Here is a 21,773-nt window from a genome sequence, read left to right as displayed (position 1 = left end):
GTCCCCATCTCCCCAGTGTTGTCCCCATCGTCCTGCTCGCCATCCCCGCAGTCCTCACCGTCTCTGTCTGCTCCCACACTTGCTCCCGAAGTGCTCCCACGTTAGGCCCTGCTCCCACGCCTGCTCCTGAACTGCAAATTAGGTTAGTGATAGTGGGTATGTAGGCATGCCCGCAGATAGTGGGCGCAGGTTAGTGATAGTGGGTATGTAGGCATGCCCACAGATAGTGGGCGCGGGTGCATAGTGTTGTCCGTGGCAGGTGGCGGGCGTGGACACTGAGCACAAAAATATTTTTATGGATGTGGGTCTGTGATATTTGTATCCACGCCTATTGCCATCTTTAGAGATATGTTAGCTTATTCTTCGTAATGGGCATATAGACATAAGAGTTTGCATGCACGCATTTATTGGTTAAGGGTACACATGAGTTAATGAATGTTTGTGTATTAATTTTGGAAAAAAAAGAAAAATATGCCTCGCACGGAATGCCATGAAACTTTGTGGAAGCTTCTTAGGCCTTATTTAGTTCTGAAATTATTTTTGGTTTTCTGTACTGTAGCATTTTCATTTTTATTTGACAAACATTGTCTAATCATGGAGTAACTAGGCTTAAAAGATTCGTCCTGTGATTTACAGATAAACTTTACAATTAGTTTTTGTTTTCGTCTACATTTAGTGCTTCATGCATGTGCCGCAAGATTTGATGTGATAGAGAATCTTTAAAAGTTTTTGGATTTTATGGTGAACTAAACAAGGCCTTACAAGGACAAGATGCAATTTAGTCCTTAAGAAAGTAGGTAAACAAAAAGAAAAAAAGAAACAGAGTCATTCATGCAATTGCAAGTTTGGCCGCCGCCGACGAGATGAAAGTACCGGCGTACAGCCAGGTTTGGTAGGAGTAGCTTTCATCCCATCCAGTAGTCCAAGCAGCGATGCCTGTCGTTGTCGCCGTCGCAGACGTACCCTGCTGGAAACGTGGTTCCGTGTACGTATGCCGTGTGGAGGCACCTCAGCCGTGCATACCAACTACCCACGCCATCACTGTACATCATTGTACGTCTCTCGAATTAGTCAAATTTATGCAATTAGTTTACATTTAATATTCCTAATTACTACTATCTAAACATCTTAAATGATAGGTTTAGTCGGTAGCAAACAAACACACCCTCGCCTTCTCCGGTGCCAAACTATCAACACAGTGCATTTCTTCTACTACTTTTAAGTAGTAATAAAATAATATCACTAGTCATAGCACATATATAAGAATAGAGATATAGTAGAAAATATTTAAGCGAAGCTGATCTCACTACGAAAAGTGTAGGTATGTATCGGTTGCTCTCCCATTATATACGTTAACTCCCACAAACGAGTCTGTGCGTGCATTGCATTTGCATCCCTCATCAGCTCAGATACACCCAGACCCAGAGCAGCAAGATCGGGACGACGACGACGACATGGTCAGTCTCTTTATTGTTCACACTGCTGATGATCTCCTCGCAATATCAGCTAGCTCTTGGCTGATAAATGAAATGAAATCCTGGGCGTGTGTATGTGTATGCAGGCGGCGTTGGTGAAGATCGGGACGTGGGGCGCCGGCGACCACGGCAGCGCCTACGACATCACGGTGGCGCCGCGGCGGCTGGAGAGCATCTCCGTCCGCCATGGCATGATCGTCGACTGCATCTCCTTCTCCTACCGGGACCGGGACGGCAAGCTGCACACCGCGGGGCCCTGGGGCGGCACCGGAGGCCTGAAAGAGGAGACCATCACCCTGGGCCCCGACGAGTTCGTGACGGAGGTCGCCGGCGCGATCGGCCCCTTCGGCGAGCTCATCACCCACGCCGTCGCCTGGCTCAAGTTCGTCACCAACCGCGGCACCTACGGGCCCTTCGGCCACGGCGACGGCACGCCCTTCAACGTCCCCGTCCTCAACAACGGCAGTATCGTCGGCATGTTCGCTCGCGCGGACCAGTACCTCGACGCCATTGGCTTCTACGTCCTCCCCTTCTGATTTGATCTGCAGAAGAGAGGCGCCGCTTGTGTTTGTTGTCGGAATAATTAAGAGAGATGGTCATGCACACGTGCGTGCATATATGGTGATGATCATTGATCCATGTGTTGTGTTTCGATGATCATCCATGTATCTTCTTCCCCAGTTCCCCGTCCCGTTTTGTTGGCCTGACAGTACGTGGCGGAGCTTGACTAAACAAATACTAGGAGCTAATCTATGTAACTGAGCTCTAAACATCAATGGACAGTGCTAAATAACTGTTTACTTAATGGAGATTAAGGTGAGCAAGGAGGGGTATGGTCTACTTTGCGTGGCCTCAGCTAAGCTCGGCCAGTGGTGGTGCCAGTTATTTGGAATAAGAAAAAATAAGTCCTCTGTACTTGGATTGAGAGCTTATTTGCTGATCTGAAAAATCATAACTAAAATTATTGTTGGTTAATTTATTATAAAAGAAAAACATTGCTGGCTGACAGAAAAAATATGACTAATAAGACAAACAAACGGACTCTGAGTTTGATGACTTGATATGGACGAAACATCAATTGCGCTAAAGAAGGCCTAGGTATACATACGGTTCCTTTTTTTCCCTACCACAAGTAACCGACAGGGATCGCTACTGAAATCTTGTCTTTACCAAGTGTTAAAATGTTTGCCGAGTGTAATATTTTGGACACTCAACAAACAAGTTCTTTATCGAGTGTAAAAAAACTCAGCAAACAAGCTCTTTACCGAGTGCAAAAAAAACTCGACAAACACTTGCAAACTTTCTTGTTTCCCGAGTGTTCTTTTACTCAGCAAAGAGCTTATTTGCTGAGTGTTTTTTTTGCATTCGACAAAGAGTTTGTCTGTCGAGTTTTTTTACTCGGCAAACAACTGCTTTGTTGAGTGTTTATTTTTTTTGCAGCGGGGAAAGAGCTGCTTTGCCTGCTTCAAGGCATATTTTGAAGTAGTAAATTAATTTAAATAAAAAAAGTTTTATACTATAAAATTGTATAACTTTTCAAGATCTATAACTTTTATTTTAGTTATTTCGTCATTCAATAAAGCGATAGTAATGTTGTTCACAAAATCTACATCTTTCTCATAAGTTTCATGAAACTACAAGAGACTGAGAGAGATATAAGATTTGTGAACAATGTTATAATCACCATGCCGGATGAACAAAATGACCAAATAACTAAAATATCATTTATAGATCTTGAGAAGTTATAGAATTTTATAGTTGACAATTATTTCATTTGAGTTTATCTTGTCATGAAAAACTATGTTTGAATTTCAAAAATTTAAAATTTGAATTATTCAAACAACCTTGGATGGAAAAACAACCAAAATGAAAATTATAGATCTCAAAAAGTTATAAAACTTTATAGTTGACAACTTTTTTATATAAGTTCATCTTGTCATGCAAAATTATGTTTGAATTTTAAAAATTTTAAATTTGATTTTTTTCAAACAACTTTGGATGGAAAAACAACCTAAATAAAAATTGTATAACTCAAAAACGTTATGAAGTTTTGTAGTTGACAACTTTTTATTTGAAATCATCTTACCATGCAAAACTACATTTGAATTTTCAAATTTGAAATTCAAATTTTATAAAAGACCTCAGATGGAGAATCTTTCTAAATGAAAAATATAGATCTCAAAAGTTATGAAACTTTATAGTTGACAATTTTTTATTTGAAATTATTTAGGGCCTCAAATAATTAATTTACACTTAGTTTGGTATAATATATAGCGAACCAAAACGGAATAAAAACCTAAGTGATAGTTAGTAGTTAGTGGATGAGACATGTGTGAGAGAGATATCATGGGTTCAAATCTTGTTGGCCGTGAACCACATGAACTTTGTGTTTAAAATTTTGCAAAAAAAAAATTGGTATTTTTTTTCAGGTTTTTTTCTAGTTTTTAATTTTACTGAGTGTTTTTTTTATCAAATGTCTTTCTGACAAAAGCATTTAGCAAAGAGCTTTTTGCCATCAAATTTTGCTATACGAGGCGTCCAATTACGATGCGTCGTCTCCGTTGCGCTTCAAGTAGCCGCCGTGCGATACGAGTTGCAGCACAGCACCACTGCGCCAAGCCACGCCGCCGCGCCGAGCAGCGAAAAAAAATAAATCCTGACGCCATGCAAGCATTTTTTCAGCGAAAAAATTGGAATCGATTGGCATGTAAAATCGCCACTAGCAGCACAAACGCGCCATGCAGCTCAAACCAGCGGAGCAAAAAAAATTGTGCCCACTGGGGTTGAAGAACCCAAGACCTTAGAACACTTACTGCACTGCGCTAGCCAGTTGGATTGTGTTTGTTTCATGCATATAAATGCACCCGCAGCGCTATTTAATAGGGTCAAACATGGAAAACTAACTCCTAATTAATGACAAATTGGTAACCACACTTATGTCCTCAATGTCTTTTATTTCTTATATGGAGGGAGTACCTGCTAGACTTCTTATATAAACAAACACAAGGACAAGCTGCAGCTGATGCAAGCACAAGCAGTACGGTGCAAGCAGCCGAATGAGCGAGATGACGATGACACAGGGTGAAGCAATTGCAAGTTGCAGCAGGTCTTGTGCATCACATATATATATGACATATCTGAACCTGGCTGCCAAGACTCTGATGAACTTGATATGGCGTTGGGATTACCTGACTGATCGAGTGGAACCGGAGACGGATGCGAATGAGATCGTCGTTCCACAAAGCCTCGATTGGCTATTGTTCATAAAATTACTTAAGTTAATTAGCTAGGTTTTAACTTTATTCGAATTTCCGTGAGCTATAAAAGTTTGACACACGGCTCGATCGGGAATGCAATTCTGTAGCGCATCATCACCTTGCTTTGGTGCAAGTATGAATCCGTGCGGTGTCTTGATTCCGCAGCATGACGATGTAAAATTCGATTCGAGACCAGCCTACTAAACGAACGGGTATCTCCAGCTAGTCACCAATTTTTTTCTTTCTATAATTAAAAGAAGGGCCCAAACAAATTCACCAAGAACTGAATGTGCTAGCATAACGTGAATTACATGTCTTCATCCATTCCACTCAGTTATGAAGTGTGTAGTGAACACGTACGGAGAGTACACACTGATGATACATCGATTGTCTTTTACAGCATAATCCACCGTGGCAAAGCATTTCTGTTGAGATCCTCAGGATGCCTGCCGCCTGCCTTAGTTGCTTATTCATACATTATATATATGCAGTACAATTTACGTGTGTGTGTATATATATATATATATATATATATATATATATATATATATATATATATATATATGTGTGTGTGTGTGTGTGTGTGTGTGTGTGTGTGTGTGTGTAATTAATAACGCTGATGGTGGTGTGTGGCCATTGGTTCCAGGTGATGCACATGCCTTTTCGTTCTGAATGCTTTCAGAGTTGTTCACTTGTGGCAGATGAGCCGGTTACGGAGGTCGACGACGTCCACCTCTTGGAACCGGTTCTCGGGGATCCAGCACCCCGTCTTGGGGTCTCTCATCCAGAACTTGTCGTCCTGCTTCGCCCTCGACGCATCCGCTGCTGCTGCGACGACGTCCGTTTTCGCCATCGGCGTCGCCGCCACTGCAGCAGCGGCGGAGGCATGTTGAACATTCACCGCCGTCGCGTAGACGCCGTAGCTCCGCCGGCTTTAATTTGCATGCACGCACGCCCAACATACGTCAAAATGTCAAATATGCATGCATGTTTTTCTAATTTTTACTCAACACACACGTTAATGATCAAATGCGATGCTAATTAATTAATTCGCAAGAGGGGAAAAAAACTGATCGATGCGTGTGCTAACACAAAACGTTCAATAAGGAAAAGAATATCAAATCTGTACTTCCATATGCATACATAGAACAGTGAAGAACTAATGGAATATACACTTTAATATTACCAGATGAGGCTGGACACGAAGCTGCTGCCAATCTTCGATGACATTATCACAGTAATCCAGGAGACCTAGTAGAAGATTTATATAGAGTATGCAGCTATTTTTTCCCCTATTTGTATTAGCTGTGTGTGTGTGTGTGTTGTGAGACAGGGGCGCTAGCTATGGTGCATTTTATAACCGGTGAGGAAGTGGCACATGGAATATAGGAAGAGGTCGAATCTATGCATGCAAAAAGCTTTGGACAAGGGGAATTTTTTTAGTTATTCCAGCTTCAGCTGGCCTAATTTCTGGCTATATGCCTGCCTGCAACATGCATGCTGATTATTAGTCACTAGGGTGGCCACATTCCTTTATTTATAACTTTCTGTACTTATCACAAAAAACGTGAACCTCGACCACCTATGCCTTTCGGTCTGGCTGGCAAACCTCAATAATAATATAATACTATTTAAAGTGTACGAGCATCTGAAAAAAAAAAAAGGCAAACGGTCTGTGATGCGAATTTTTCTCTTTGATTCGTGCTGTGCGAACATATCTTGATTCTGCCTGTTTCATGTGAAAAAAAATTCTACAAATTCATGTATGTGAAGATCCTATACTATTCTAAGCACTACACACACACACACATCAAAAAGTGTACTCCTGGACCATGCCTAACTGCATTGCGCCTGCGATATTTCAGTCGAATGATGCCTGCCGCCAGTAGATCGACTTTACGTAATTGGAAGAATGTGATACCTTCAGATCGCCTCCTTCCCCTTTTCATATGCTGGAGACAAGGAGAGACACCTACCTAGACAAGTCAATTAGGCTGAAATGCTCGCGTTTTTTCTTTGAGAAACGGCTGAAATGCTCACGCGTACACGCTACAGACCTTTTCTGATGCTCATGGGCTGAAGAAGCACAATACGAAACGGCTAGACCGGACACGTACGTACGGCACATTGTGCCACCGGCCTGTGGCAAAAGTGGCCCAGCGTGTACGGCCCGGGCCTGAGAGTCGCCCTAGGCACTGTACACTGGGCCTGTTTTGTGTCAGGTTGGTCCGATAATAATAAGAACATTATGGCCAACAGGCCAGACCAGACCAAGTCCCATCATCATCTAGTCTACAGCTCCCCACTCAACTTTTTTAGTTCAAATTTGAAAAGATAACAATAATATCCATATGCATATCATTCACATTCGCATATATACATGTACATCAGTCTGGAACATATTCACTGATGGATCACATATTCAATGATCAATCACATCATCAAATGTATATCGAACTCAATGGATCAAAATCAAAACAAAATACCAAATATCTTTGAGCTGTGGCTACCTCGTAAAAAACCTTTCTAGGTAAAAACTTATACCATGTGAGAAAACCATATAGAAATTAAGGAAAAAATAGTACAGCCTAACTCATCAAATTTGATAGTTCAATAGTGGAACTTGAAGAGACTTTTCTTTTGAATGAGTCAGCAGGGGCACTACCTATTTTTTCATTCTATATATAAAGAAAAAGAGGGTTACAAGTATTTACAAAACTGTACAAAAGGTACAAGGCAGCTAGGCTTAAAAAGAAGAAGAGCTAAGTACATTTCAAGAAAAGTTCCCTTGCCACAAATTTAGGAGCCCTCCTCAACTAAGCTTGGATTTGGTACACACCAGACCAAGCTCCTCTTTAAAAAAGATTTTTTCATACTGTGAGGTTGCAAGAGCCATTGTCAAAGATGATCTTAAAGAGTCATATCAACCAATCTCAATGATCTCAATCTCTCACTCTCACTTTCAATTGATTTCAGCATCATCTTCTTCTTCTTCATCAAGCTAGAGGTTCTTGAATGATTTTCAACTTCATCTCTACCAGGGGTTGCATTTACTTGGTTTATTTCATTGCCACTCAATTCAGTTGGCAGTTGGTCAGATTTAGAGCAAAAATTCTATGAATATTTTGCTACTAGTAAAACTGAGTTGAAATTGTCACATCTTACACCAGTTAGACAGTAACATGAATATGTTTCTAAATACATTAGAAGGTTTAGAGACACTAGAAATTGATGTTATAGTTTGACTAGTTATGATAGAGATTTGTTGATTTAGCTTATTCTAGCATGCTTGATCATCGCAAAGAAAAACTAGAGGGACAAGAATTTCTAAATGTTATTCAAGTTTTGTAGAAACCTCTCACTAGTGAAAGCCAAGTCAAAGAGTCTAGAAGTTCACAAAAATTAGTTGAGAAGTCTAGTCATCTTGTTTACACACTTGGTTGTGAATCTTGTAGTTCACGTGATGAAAGCAAACGTGTATATGCCGCCAAATCTGTTTGGTCTTTCAAAGACAAACACCCTCACTTTTCCTTCCCTCAAGCCAATTCATAGCAATCACCAAAGAGAATATTAAATTTACTTTTCAACACGACCAAGTGTGATAGAATTTTTGATGAGCTATTGAACAACACCCCTATTTGGAACCACTTAAAATTAGATTTTGTGTGAAAACAATTAAGAATCCCAACCAACCTACTTGATTATTTCTTGATTGTCTAGGAATCAAGTGGTCAATACCATCTAAGCTTCAGCTAGGACTAGCGTTTATTTTTTCTATACTGTGGCCTCCCCCTCGTGTCTTATCACCGTGTGAGATTTTCCGCTTGTTACCCCTATGATCTGCTCTTCGTCAGAACATAATATGGGTCTTCTTTGCAGAGCTTGTCGACAACACCATGCTGCTTGTATACATCTGCCTTACTAAGTGCATATACTGTGGTCTAGCTTGGTGTCGACCTTAGCTCCAACCGACACATGGACCATAGCACTGAGATGCCTGTCAACTAATGAGGCAACAAACTTTTAATTGGCAATTCACTAAGGAGAGGAGAGGAACTAAGATGCGGAGAAGAGCAGTAACCTTGGACTTTGTGGAGGCATCTGGTGTCATGCCAACTTTACCCTTATTTACATCTCGCCGGTGCTTCGGCACCAAATTTGGTAGCATTTGATGTTTGGTGGCAGTAGGCTGTCATAACAGAATATGGATCTTCTTTGCATAGCTTGTCGACAAGGCCATGCTGCTTGTATACATGTGCCTTACTAAATGCATATATTGTAGTCTAGCTTGGCGTTGACCTCAGCTCCAACTGATACATGGACCACGGCACCGAGTTCCTGGCAACTAATGAGGCAACAAACATTTAGTTGGTAATTCACTGAGAAGAGGAGAGGAAGTGACACTAAGAAGAGCAGTGACTTTGGACTTTATGTTGGAGGCGTCTGGTGTCATGCCAACTGCAACGTTATTTACATCTCATCGGTGCTTCGGTGCCAAATTTGGCAGCATTTGACATTTGGTGGCAGCCGAAGCAAAACCCAACCACCAAAACACAAAAGGGCGATGCGAACGTTTCGGCTGAGCCTACCCACACATACCACCAAAACAAGCACTGAGAAGGAGACTGTGGTGACACATCTCATCACGGTTGTCATGAAGTTCTCTAATATTTCTACTCCATCTGATCATATGCCTTCGCCACTATATCAAGTTTGATGGGCATGCCCTAGTCTTCACTTTCTTTCTCTTGAGATAATGGGTACACTCATATGCAACAAGAACATTGTCCGTTATCAATCATCCTAGAACAAACATAGTTTGTGTTTGTTCTGCAGAAATAATCTCATCCAAAAACATTTGAAGTCTATTAGTAAGAACTTTAGAGCATAAATTATAAATGACATTGCAAAGAGAAATATGAATGAAGCTCTTGAGATCTTGTGGGTTCGTAATCTTTGGACCTGTAATTGAGGAAACTTAAGATTGACTAAATTCATGATGCTTGGGCTGACAATCCTCCAATGTGACTAGAGGAAACTAGATGTAAAGTCTTTGGACCCTAGGGCTTAATTAGCGCCCATCATGAAGAGGGGTTCGACCTCCCGGGCCATGTAAGGTGCATCCAAGGCCTCATTCATCACATTTGTAACCTAAAATCAGCATATGGGACAACACCTCCTCGATGGACGACTCTGGCTAGGCTGTGAACAGTCGCCCCCTATAGAACACAATAGCCAAGTCCTCAATTTCCTAATGATCGGTAATCAACATGCCCTTAGTGGAGTGCAAGGCGTTGATCTGATTGTATTTCACCCGCTCTTTCGATCTCTCTTGAAACAACTTTGTGTTCTGATGGCCATCCTTTAGCCAAGAGATCCTTGATCTTTGTTTCTCCATGATTTCTTCTCTGGGCAGAAGTCCTGTTGAAGTGCTGAACATTGATGGCAAGGCACCAAGATGCCTGATAACTGATGAGGCAACAAACATTTGGTTGGAAATTCACTGGACAAGAAGAGGAGATGAACTGAGACGCATTGAGATAAGAGACTCTGGACTATGTGGAGGCGTCTGGTGTCATGCCAACTTCACCATTGTCACATGTCGTCGGTGCTTCGGTGCCAAATTTGGGAGCATTTGATATATGTTTGGTTGCAGCAGAAGCAGAACCCAACCACCGAAATACAAAACAAAAGGGCAATGCAGTCATTTTAGTCGAGTCAACCTACCCATACCACCAAAACACGCACTGAGAAGGAGACTGTGGTGATCCATCTCATCACAGTTGTCATGAAGTTCTCTGATATTTCTACTCCACCTGGTCATATACCTTTGCCATATCAAGTTTGATGGGCATGACCTGTCTTCCCTTTCTTTCTCTTGGGAGGTACACTCATACGCAACAAGAACATTATACATTATCAATTGTCCTGGAACAAACACACTTTGTTCCAAAGAAAAATCTCATCCAGAATACCCGAAGTCTGTTAGCAAGAACTCTAGAGCATAATTTATAAATGACATTGCAAAGAGAAATATGACTGAAGCTCTTGAGATCTTGGGAGTTCTTAATCTTTGGAATAGTGCACAATTTATAAATGACATTGCAAAGAGAAATATGACTGAAGCTCTTGAGATATTGGGAGTTCTTAATCTTTGGAATGAGCACAATCGTCGTTTGATTAATTCTTTGTTGGCTTGTGGCATATGCTCGACATTTAAGAAACTTAAGATTGACTACATTCATGACACTTGGGCCGACAATTGTCCAATGAAACCGGAAAAAACTAGTTGTAAAGTCGCCGGGCCTTAGGGCTTAATTGGCGCCCATCATGAAGACGACCGGTTCAACCTCCTAGGCCATGTAAGGTGCATCCAAGGCCTCTTTCATCACATATGTAACTTGAAACCTACACATGGTCCGACACCTCCTCGACGGACGACTCTGACTCGATTGTGAACAGTCACCCCCTGTTCCTGTAGAATGCAGTAGCCAAGTCCTCAATTTCCTTCTGATCGGCAGCACGCCCTCAACGGAGCACAACGGCAAGGCGCTGATCTGATTGCATTTCGCTCCAGATTCTTGACCTTTGTTTCTCCATCATTTCTTTTCTAGCCAGATGTACCGCTGAAGTGTTGAGCATTGATGGCGAGACACCAAGATGCATGGTTACTGATGATGCAACAAATATTTGGTTTGCAATTCACTGAAGAAGAAGAAGAGGAGATGAACCGAGACACTAAGACAAGAGCGATGACTTTGGACTTTGTGGAGGCGTCTGGTGTCATGCCAACTTCACTGTTGTTACATGTCATCGGTGCTTCGGCGTCAAATTTGGCAGCATTTGATGTCTTGTGGTAGAAGAACCCAAACGCCGAAACACAAAAACAAAAGGGTGCTGCGGCCATTTCAATCGAGCCAACCCACCCGACTTGAGCCTGTTCATTTAGCTAAAAAGTCGTGACTGAAAGTATTCTTCAATAATTTGTTATAAGAGAAAAATATTATTTGTTGGAAGAGAAAAACACTGCGAACGGGTTTTAGAAACCCACGGAGGCAAGGGATCCAACGTTTTCATCTAGCATCACGATACTCATCTTTTCTTTTACTTTCGAAACTAGAGTTCAAGCTCTGGCATTTCATTTGGCCACGTCGCCTATTAATCTCGTCTGTCTACGGCTACCATCGCCATCGCAGCCATGGCTATTGCTTCAACAAAACTGCGGCTTCATTCTAGAAACATCTTGCCCATTCTCTCCCCCACGATGACGATGCGGTTCCCAGGTTGCTACAACGGCGAGGAGCCTCGTCGCCTAGCTCATGCCTACTTGCATGGACGAAGCTAGCGGTGGGGCTAGGGGGGCTCTAGCCCCCCCCCCCCTACCGCTGCTGATTCATTGAAGCTCCTAGTGTTTTTGCTTCTAATTTAGACACAAATTTATAAGGTAGGGTGGGCTGAGACTTTATTTTTAGATATATTTTGTGAATTAATATAAGACTACTTCAAGCTAATATATATTTTTTCTATTATTAGGGGTTATAGTAAAGTTAAGTCGATGTAGCAATTTTGTTTAGCCCCTCTTACAATTTTTTTTGGCTTCGTTCCTGCCTACTTGCTAGAGCTTAGATCTTCGTAGCCGCGGGAAAGCACCTCGTCGTTCTCTACTCCTCTAGGTACGGTCGCCGAGGAGGAGAAGCGACTGCCGGTGCCGGTGTGGTGAAGCTATGGCGGCGACGACGTGGCCGTAATGCATTGGCTACTTCGAGCGCACTGAAGCCGCACAACCATGCCCTGCGAGTGCTCTGCTCTGCTCTGCTCGCTCGGCGCTTCACGAGTCCATCACACCGGCACAGGCCTCACGGGCCAGCCGAGACCCTTCGCAACGCAAAGCAATTGAATGTCACGGGTTCAGCTTTGTATCTAAAATAGAAGATAGTGTGCCGACACCGGTACCTATTCTATTTTTTTAAGACTGGATACGTACCTTTAGTTTGGCAAACTATATAATTGGTGCATAATCTGCATAGAAATAGTGACATTAAGTTATTTTTGCCTTTTTTCAAGTACTTGCCCAAATGCATGTCAGGATTCTCCTGATATATCCTTGATGACCTATCCAAGGTTGATGCAATATTCTGGCAAGTGTCGCCCTCTTAATTTAGGTGTTAACTATTATGGTTTTGTTCATATAATATTTACTAAACACCATAATGATATGAGTACAAAAACTAATCACAGAGCTAACGGATATAGCTAATTTCAAATGAACAAAGTTGTAATAAAAAAATATGTAATAAATATCTTAGAGCGTAGAAATTATTTAACACAATACTCTTGCAAATAGTTTTCGAATTTAATCTGGTGTAAGACTAAACTGAACGTGTGGTGAAGAGTGAAGACATGATGCCCTGATCATATGAAGATATTATGGATTTGTACACCAAAAAGACTGGAATCAACTTCTTGCTAGATATTGTGGGATCAGTATGACAGTATTAGTCTATTAGAAATCATAATCCCTTCGGTGATGCCAACGGCAACCAAAGATTACTCCAAGGTCCTTAGTAACCCAAGGAAATGTCATTTTTAAATACCTTGGTCTTTCTGCTTCTACTACGCAGATTTTTTCTGTTTAAGAATCCTGGAAATTTTGCGCTCCGAACAATTCTCCGAAGTGGTAACATGCTGATCTGCCCCTGTGCCTTGCTCAGTATAATTACAGTAACAGCTTGTACCACACCATGTTATACAAAGCTCAGTTTAACATGCTAAGCATATCCTGAAGGTTTGGGCAGACATGAGCTCTGAATCACCATCGTTTACCTTCCAATCAACATCTGCAAATTTTACAGAGTGACATACTGACATATGGATATGCAGTTCCATACGTGTTTCCGAAGAAAATGCCTTAAACAACTATGCAACACAGCATTATACATTTCTTCTAAAGTCTGTTCGTGTGGTAATCTGCTCATTGGTTTAATGCTTCTCTGTATATTCTGGTTTGACTACGATAATTGTGCAACCAGAAATAGCACGTACGGTGCCTTTGTGTAATTTTCTCCACAAATGATACTAAAGTAGTCAGATCCTCAATCAAATGGCAAAGGGGGAGCAAAATTCTGAGGCAAACATCAATTCCAGCTGCAATGTGAACCACAAGGAAAGGAAGGATGCTACTCTTATTTCAGGAAAAGGGCACCAAGGCCACAATGATCATTATTCAAGGAGCAACATCCCATCCAGGAAACTAAGGGAGCACCACACCCGACTTCACACACACCACCCACCATCCCAGCATCCCTCTCAACCGACTCAACACAAACTACTAACAATTCAGATCAGACTACTAAAACCAACACCCGGATCAATGATGGAACAAGACCTTGATGACAAGGCAATAACAATTCTTGATTGAAGGGAATAGCAGCAACGAACGCCCGTCGCCTAGGAAAAAGCAGACTCTTTTTTCGCCTCCTGGTCAGGGGAAGGAAACCCAGGGAAAAGACACAACTCCAAGTGCTCCCTTTCGCTCATCAGGTGAGATCTCTAGTCGCCGCCGCCGCCGCCGCGCGCTCACTTGCTGGAGGGCTCTCCCTCCACGGCCAACGGCACGGTGCTGGCCATGGTGCGGTACTTGAGCGCGTACAGCATCTCCAGGTACCGCCGGGTCTCGCGCCTCTCCAGGTTGGACACGTACTTCCAGAAACCATACACGCCCGTCAGGGTCATCAGCCTCTCCGAGTACAGCTTCCAGGTGTATCTGCATCAAAACGCCACCGGTGAGGGTAAGAACATGATCAAAATGGTTGCCATCCACAGTGTTCTATGTAAGCTGCATGCAGGCATACTTCTCCTCGATACGCTGGAGCCCGCCCTGGGAGATTTTGTTCCAGTGGCTCGAATCCGTCTGGCACTTCTCAAAGAAGTCCACGAGCAGCGCCGACGCCTTGTCGCCCTGGTACGGGTCAATGTGGAAGCCAGACACGCCGTGCACGATGATCTCAGCCGGACCACCATAGGCGGTGGCGAACGTGGGCAGGCCACAGGTCATGGCCTCAACCACCGTCAGCCCGAACGCCTCGTAGAAAGCAGGCTGTGTGCACAAACAGGCACCACCGTCAGAACAAATGATTTTGCAACCAAGACATGAATGCTGGAGCAGCCCTGGTTATATATGGTTTTTACCTGCACGAAGGCACCCTTGGTGTCGCAAATGTAGCGGTACAGCTCACCGTTGCGGACACGGTTCATCTGGGCGGAGATCCAGCGGATGTGCCCGTTCAGGTTGTACTGCTCGATGAGGTCAAACATCTTCTTGAACTCGGCCTGCTCCTCCTTGTCCTTGGACGGGTTGCCGTGGTCACCGCACACAACCACGAGGTTCACCAGCTCCTGCAGGCGCTTGTTCCGGCCATAAAGCTCCACCAGACCAGTCAAGTTCTTGACGCGGTCAAGACGAGCCATGGAGAAGATGATTGGCTTGTTCCTGTCGTTCAGCACAAACCTGCACGGGCATTCACAGATATATATATACAGTCAGATAACCAACCAGCAATGGATGTGTCACGCACAGTACTGCTTGAGCAAGGTATGACGGCGATTCTCACTTGTGCTCGGTGTTCTCGGTTTGGCTGTACAGGAGCTCCTCAATCTCCGGGTGGAGGGAGGTCAACCTCTTGTGTGACTCGGTGTATGGGAAGTAGATGGACAAGTCCGCACCAGGAGACACGATGTTGAACTTAGGGTCAAACACATCAATACCGTGGACAACGCGGTACAGACCAGGCATTGTGAATGCCATGTGTGACTCGTACTGACCGACGGTGTCCTTGCTGAAAACCCAGAAAATGACATTAGACCATGGAAATTTTGCAGCACGAACAATACTAGACGATTCGCAAAGCTTGCTTGTATATAGATATTATACTTACTTTCCAGCAATCTCTTGGAAGGTACTGGTGATAATGAAGTCAGCATGGTTCATAGCAATCAAGTCAGTGGTGAACTGGCACGAGAAGTGGTAGTGGTCCTCAAACTTCTTCCAGTAGAGGTCAGAGTTAGGGTACTTAGTTTTCTCAAGGGCGTGGGCAATGGTACACTGCGTATATCAAGGAAAAGGGCAACATTAGCAATGAGCGGGAGGTAGTAATAAAAATACTTCCAACTGAAGTAGTTTAGTTAAGAGCCCATACGTGAGTAACACCCATCTTGTGCGCGAGCAAACATGCGACAAGGTTTCCATCACTGTAGTTTCCGATGATCAGGTCAGGATTGGCCTGAAGCTCTCCAGCAATCTCATGTGCCACATCCTACCAGAAATTCAAAAAAGAGTCAGCAAGAACTTCATCTTTAACTAAAAAATTAATAGTAGAGGTAGTATTTGGTATTTACATCAGTGTAAGTCTCCAGGTAAGGCCAGACTTCAAAACGCGAGATCCACTTGCGAACAATTCCATTTTCTGTTCTGAATGGCACACGAAGGATATGGCAGTGCTCAGTGCCAAGGACCTTCTCAAGACGCTGACCACAGGTGGTGCCAGTTGCATCAGGAAGCAACCTGGTAACCTGCGCAAAACCAAATAAGGCTCATTATGGCACCAATTTAGCTGGTATATTTTCCTTTTATCAAATTAGGTATCACACTTACAATAAGGATCTTTGGTGTGATGTCAAGACCACACTGCTTGATCCTCAGCAGCATTTCATTCTCCATAGCACGGACTTGGTCCAAAATGTACACAACCTGCAAGTAAAATACATATTGATGAGAGCAAGTTCAGTGTTCTAACTGTGTATCTGTGTCCAAGATGGCTAAGAATTGTACCTGGCCTCCGGTGTCAGGGTAACCCAAGACATTAGCTTGAGCAAAGTAACCATGAGGGGAGAGGATAACAACATTGAACACCATGGGGATCGTTCCAAGGAACTTCTCCAGGGTGGACGGATCTGGGGCCTCAAGAAGGTCCAAGAGGAGGTGAATAGTCTCCTGTGCGCGCTTAGCGCAGTCACCCCAACCCTTCTCCAGACCAAGTTCCTGGAACCTGTTTTGTCCAATCAGAAGTTGTGTAAATCACAAAAATACTACGACATGCTTCAGTTGTTTTATTCATATGAATATGAAAACGAGTCAGGAAATATTCAGTACCTGTGGTGAAATTCAGAGTATGGGGTATCAGCTTGGAGGGTGGACAGGTGCTCCTCAGCCTTCCTCAGAGCGCCTTGCAGAGCACTGAGACTGCGGATTCTGTCGTTCAACATCATGGTCTGCAGAAATCATAGAAAACTTCACATTTCTAGCAAGTTCAAAGCCAATTTGCATCTACCACACCAGGGAATATATGGATAAGTTTTAAGGCTTTCTAGTGGTTAAAGAGGTTACATAATCAGTTTTTGTGATTCTTAACTGAGATCAAAATTTTAGACAGATCAGCAACTCAGTATTTAGCGCTGGACGTATTGCTAAAAATGGAAAATACAAGAACATGACAGTTTTACTGGGCATGCATCATAGGCCAGGCATAATGATACAAATTTTCCACTTTATTAATACTCTTTTGACAACTTCTTGAGTAATATTGGCAACATTAAAGTAAAGAAACAAATAAAATAATGGCTCACCATCCCCTTGTAGTTGTGGGCACGAAGGAAGTTGAGCAAGGGGTACATGCTCTCCTTGTCATGGAAGAGCTTTGATGACAGGTGCCTGTTGAGGAACTGCACACCATTGCCAATGGACTTTGACAGAGAAGGACGGGGGAAGGACGCATTGAATGGCTCAAAGTCCAGCTCAAGAACAAAGTTGTTGTTGGGGCTGCAATATATACATCAAAATCAGAAGTATTGTAAACTATCATATATGAACAAAATCTTTCCTTTAAATAAATTAAGCATGATGAGCTTATATCATAAATTCCCAGTTTAACCACAAAATCATACCCTTCTTCCACAAGCTGTTCCTTGAACTGCAGGTACTCAGGGACTCTCAGCTCCTCAACAGCGAGCTCGCTGACGTTGACCCTCACATACTCCCAGACACCAGGCCTAGGGCGGATGGCAAGTGCAACCCATGGGGGGATAACAATTGCTTCCTATAAGATAATAGAACCTAAATGATTAGAGCAGGTGCACACGCCAACACAAACAGTGCTGCCTAGTGAGATCTGAATCTGATGCAAACCTGAGCTGCCCTCAGGACATCCTCAAAGGCACCATCCTTCAGCTTCTCACGTTCAGCCTCAGGGATAGCACTGTTGTACTCGGCAATGATCTGGTGGGGCTGCAGCATACCCTTTCCAAGGTTTTTCAGCCTGCAAAAAACAATACCAAATAGCATCAGGCCGTGCCAGATCTGCATGACTCAACATATACAATCTGAAGAAATAGTATAGTGTATAGCATATGATCAAAATTCAGAAGTCAGTAGGATGGGAACAAATGCAACATAAGTAGTATGGAACATATGCAACCTAGCAAAGTCGCACAGCAGCAAATTCATTTTTAAAATGAAAAATAAAACACTACTTCCTCTATTTTAAACTAAATTTCTCAAAATCATTTTCATGCCTATACATCAGATCTAGTCAGGTGCCTATGCATTTATATTGAATAGAACATGTCAGAACTAAGCATAAACTGGTTAGCAAGCATTATCATTGACAAGACTTTAATAACAAGCTCTATTGGATAAGCTCAGACTTCAATCATTCTGTTCAGAAACATTGTATTGAATATAAAGATTTAAAACACACATGCAGCCAGATCTAATAGCAGTTCACAGTCAGTACTAAAAAAAAACAGGGTGTATGTATCATCAGTATTCAGTACTAGGTAGTTCGACAAAATCCTGGATGCTTTAAATATTCATCTTAGTAGGAAACACATGAACATTATGGGTACAGCATTCAATGATGATCACATCATGCTAGATCTAACCATATGTAATTATGTATATGATGAAACTGATCTTAAAAGGTTGTATTCGCTGAAATAATACCCGTAACAACATAAATGTAAACTTGCAGAGGAAGCGGGAAAAAATGAGTGCAGACCTGGTGAAGACGGCGACAAGCTCATTGGGGTGGGCAGAGAGTGAATCGCCAATGCGCTCCCTGACGCTGTGGAGGCGGCTCAGAACACGGTCACCGGCAGCTTCCCCCATTGCTAGTCTCTTCTTGGGTCCTCAAGCCTGCACAAATCAGAAACGGAAGCTTCAGTCAGCATTGAAAACTGAACTGAAAAAGGGTTCAGATGTGTCGACATATAAGCTGCAAATGTCATCCTAAAACCCCCCAGCAAGTGATAAAACCCAACCGCCAACAGCCCAACAACCAGTCTCAGAGTCTTGCCACACCTTTGACACTTCACCAAGAAACTATTGCAGGCAAGAAATCAACAGAACCTACTTCTGGAAGGGGAGGAAACAGCAAACAACAGGTGCAAGACCAAAAAATAACTCAAATCCTAGACTCAAGCAAGCAACAATCAATACAAGAGCTATGAGAGGCATACAAGAATGGAATCGATGTACTGAAACGCTTCAGAAGACCGAGGAATGATGGAGGGGGGAGGCGCCGATTTATACAGATCTGACGAGAGAAGCCAACAAAAGACACATCATGGAAACCATGAAGACAAGGCTGGGCCGTATGGCACCAATGTCCTCCGGCTCCAAAAACCGTTGACACCAAAGCAGGCGAGGACGAAGAGTGACGCGGCAGGCTACTTCTAGTTCTAAAGCACGAGATCAGCATGGAGACTGATTGGGGGTTCCTTGCACGCAGGCAATCACAAGGTGACTAGGATACACAGGAGTAATCACACCTAGATGATGGTAACACGACAGGATTAATTAGCCTAAATTAACCACGGCCATTAGCACAAGAACCCAGAACTGTCAGCCATGTCTCCGAGTCCCGAGACAGGGGGCACATGGCGAGGCAGAGGAATGGATAAAGCCAACCACTTGTCCGAGGAAAATCATCACCAAAAAAATAACTATCAAAAATATTTGGTTAAAGAGGAACAACAAGCACCGGATCTAGCCTTCTACCAACTTGGTTCTGGTCGTCTTGTGAAAAAAAATATATATGAAACCACCTTAAACCCAGAGAGAGCAAGCAAGACCATGATGGCCAGTAAACCCCAGATCCATCTAGAAGCAACCATCTCCCCTGCCGCCCTGCGCGGAGAAGCAGGGTCCCTCCCTCCGCTCCACTAGATCTCCTCAAGTGGCAAGTTGACCCAGGTTGTTGTTGTTGTTACTAAAGTTAAAACCCCAATAATTCTCTGGATCTCACGCACGCTATCCCCTGGTGCAAGAGCCATAAAAAAATCATCTTTTTTTTTCGGCGGCTATCGGTGCAAGGAAGGAGAAGAGAGCAACTGCATGCAGAGGCAGCACCTCCCCTGCAGAGTGGCGGCAGGTTCAGAGAACCGGGGAAAAATTTCGGCATGACCTCCCCTCTGCATCATCGATCGATTGATCAGGGGTCCAAGAAACCGAGCGCAGCGTATGTATTGTTCCTAGTTGCTACCGGCGGCACCGTCCGTCGCATTCGGACATGGTGAACACCGGCGGCATTACGGCGAGCACCGGCGGCATTTCGCCGGAGCAGAGCACCGTCTACGCACGCAGGAGCAGAGGAAGAGCAGCTCCATTCCAGGAGGGCGATTGATTGCATTACCTTCCTCCGAGAGGGAGAAGAAGAAGGAGCCTCCAATCCAAAGAGGAGAGGAGAACAACAACTCCAAGAAACGCAACGCAACGCAGTGAACGAACGCAAATCAAATGGACGGGGTGAACGGAGGTGGAATGGATTGGTGAGTTGAGCGGCAGCCCCCGGGCCCCTTTTTATACACGGATTGCAGGGCGAGGGTCGCCCCCACCACCTTCGTCCCTTGCTCAAGTAAAAATATTATTATAGAAAAAATGGTAGGTGAGGGATAAGGTTAGAATTTTTTTTTGTTACTAGTAATTTTTTTTTGGGTAGTGTATTCGGAAGTTTGCTTTAATCTGATCGCGGTTTAGGGATGGATTTCTTTACATGTACAGTACAGGTATGATCGGATATGATTAGCGTATGTGATGCTGCCTTGGTGCGGAGTATTCGGAGGCTTTCTTTTTCCTTATTGTGCTGGCTGGGTTCTTGCTTGGGGAAAAAGGCGGGGCTTTGCACAGATTCCGATGTACAGTACATGTTTATGTTTCTAAAAATGTTTGAAGAACTTTTTTTTATTGTTGGTTGTAAAGGAACAAAGGTTTTTGGAATATGAATGCGTGTCGAATTACAGGACCTTGCTGCCATTAAAAATTACTCCTCCTTGTGTCCTCAAGCAATGATGATGCACTGGTCTGTATATGTAGAATAGACGAGGATTAGATAACGTTAGCTGCTGTCAACGGCAAATTAAAATCAGCACGGCTAGCACTTTGGAGATGGGCTGTTGTTAAGTTTAGCAAGAGTGGGTTCGTTCTGAAGAACCTGACATTATGCATCTGAAAGACTGAAACTAATAGGAGTGCAATACATGTTTGCTTATGATCCTATATAAATTCAGTCTCCATTGCTGGAACTTATGTTTTCAGTAAATTGGCATTCAGACAGTAATTTCGTTGTATGGAGACGTCGGTTCCAACACTAGGCACCGTCACCTTCTGACCTTGTACATGTTGGATGAGGAAAAACAGAGGGAGCACACATCAGCGCCTCAAAATCCGCCAAAGCTGATGACCCCATGGTTTCTGACGCACCCCATTTCGGTACCTGCACCCCTATGTTTGCACACGAGAAATCCAGACACCTTTCCATGCCTCAAAGAGACACACACGGGCTCTCTGACAAATTGGCGGCAAATGGACCCCGGTGATCGAAGCATTTTCTCTTGCGTCTTTTTTTTAAAAACTTGCCCTCTCTGTTTACTTGTATGATGACGATGCATAATTGGGAGGCGTCTTTTTTTTTTAAACTTGCCCTCTCTGTTTACTTGTATGATGACGATGCATAATTGGGAGGCGAGGCGACCGCCCGTGACGACTGAG

At 43.3% G+C, this 21,773-nt stretch overlaps 3 protein-coding genes across 4 annotated transcripts; 1 reads left to right on the top strand and 2 right to left on the bottom strand.

Annotated features, from left to right (window-relative positions):
* On the top strand, positions 1,178–2,284 carry LOC8080436 (protein GOS9). Its single transcript, XM_002467679.2, has 2 exons — positions 1,178–1,457; positions 1,562–2,284. Exons 1-2 carry the CDS (start codon positions 1,455–1,457, stop codon positions 2,009–2,011), a joined length of 453 nt encoding a protein of 150 aa, XP_002467724.2. The 5' UTR covers positions 1,178–1,454; the 3' UTR covers positions 2,012–2,284.
* Positions 5,285–6,069, bottom strand: LOC8080435. Its single transcript, XM_002465117.2, has 2 exons — positions 5,919–6,069; positions 5,285–5,664 (listed from the first exon to the last, which is right to left on the bottom strand). The coding sequence occupies exons 1-2, from the start codon at positions 5,960–5,962 to the stop codon at positions 5,421–5,423; spliced, it is 288 nt and encodes a 95-aa protein (XP_002465162.1). The 5' UTR covers positions 5,963–6,069; the 3' UTR covers positions 5,285–5,420.
* LOC8077078 (sucrose synthase 2) lies at positions 13,885–20,575 on the bottom strand. Of its 2 annotated transcripts, none has more exons than XM_002465116.2 (15): positions 20,419–20,575; positions 18,784–18,920; positions 17,913–18,042; positions 17,672–17,823; positions 17,354–17,546; positions 16,881–16,999; positions 16,560–16,776; positions 16,383–16,478; positions 16,127–16,300; positions 15,928–16,044; positions 15,667–15,833; positions 15,343–15,567; positions 14,921–15,239; positions 14,584–14,828; positions 13,885–14,495 (listed from the first exon to the last, which is right to left on the bottom strand). In XM_002465116.2, the coding sequence occupies exons 2-15, from the start codon at positions 18,891–18,893 to the stop codon at positions 14,309–14,311; spliced, it is 2,451 nt and encodes an 816-aa protein (XP_002465161.1). In that variant the 5' UTR covers positions 18,894–18,920; positions 20,419–20,575; the 3' UTR covers positions 13,885–14,308. The 2 variants fall into 2 exon arrangements, with proteins under 2 accessions (XP_002465161.1, XP_021312610.1); XM_021456935.1 differs by lacking the exon at positions 20,419–20,575 and adding an exon at positions 19,244–19,395.

The sequence above is a fragment of the Sorghum bicolor genome, chromosome 1 (genome assembly GCF_000003195.3).
Source record: "Sorghum bicolor cultivar BTx623 chromosome 1, Sorghum_bicolor_NCBIv3, whole genome shotgun sequence".
In the NCBI taxonomy this organism is placed as follows: domain Eukaryota; kingdom Viridiplantae; phylum Streptophyta; class Magnoliopsida; order Poales; family Poaceae; genus Sorghum; species Sorghum bicolor.
Note: the sequence above shows the minus strand (reverse complement) of the source record. Positions and strands in the feature narration are given on the sequence as shown.

Bases quoted from the DNA above. Each gene is read 5' to 3' on its own strand.
- LOC8077078 (XM_002465116.2), bottom strand. From the start codon at position 18,893: ATGGGGGAAGCTGCCGGTGACCGTGTTCTGAGCCGCCTCCACAGCGTC. The intron at 17,547-17,671 runs GTATGATTTTGT...TATATATTGCAG, and splicing joins GAACAGCTTGTGGAAGAAGG to CCCCAACAACAACTTTGTTC. The intron at 16,301-16,382 runs GTAAGTGTGATA...GGTTTTGCGCAG, and splicing joins TCACACCAAAGATCCTTATT to GTTACCAGGTTGCTTCCTGA.
- LOC8080435 (XM_002465117.2), bottom strand. From the start codon at position 5,962: ATGTCATCGAAGATTGGCAGCAGCTTCGTGTCCAGCCTCATCTG. The intron at 5,665-5,918 runs GTAATATTAAAG...TGCAAATTAAAG, and splicing joins TTCGTGTCCAGCCTCATCTG to CCGGCGGAGCTACGGCGTCT.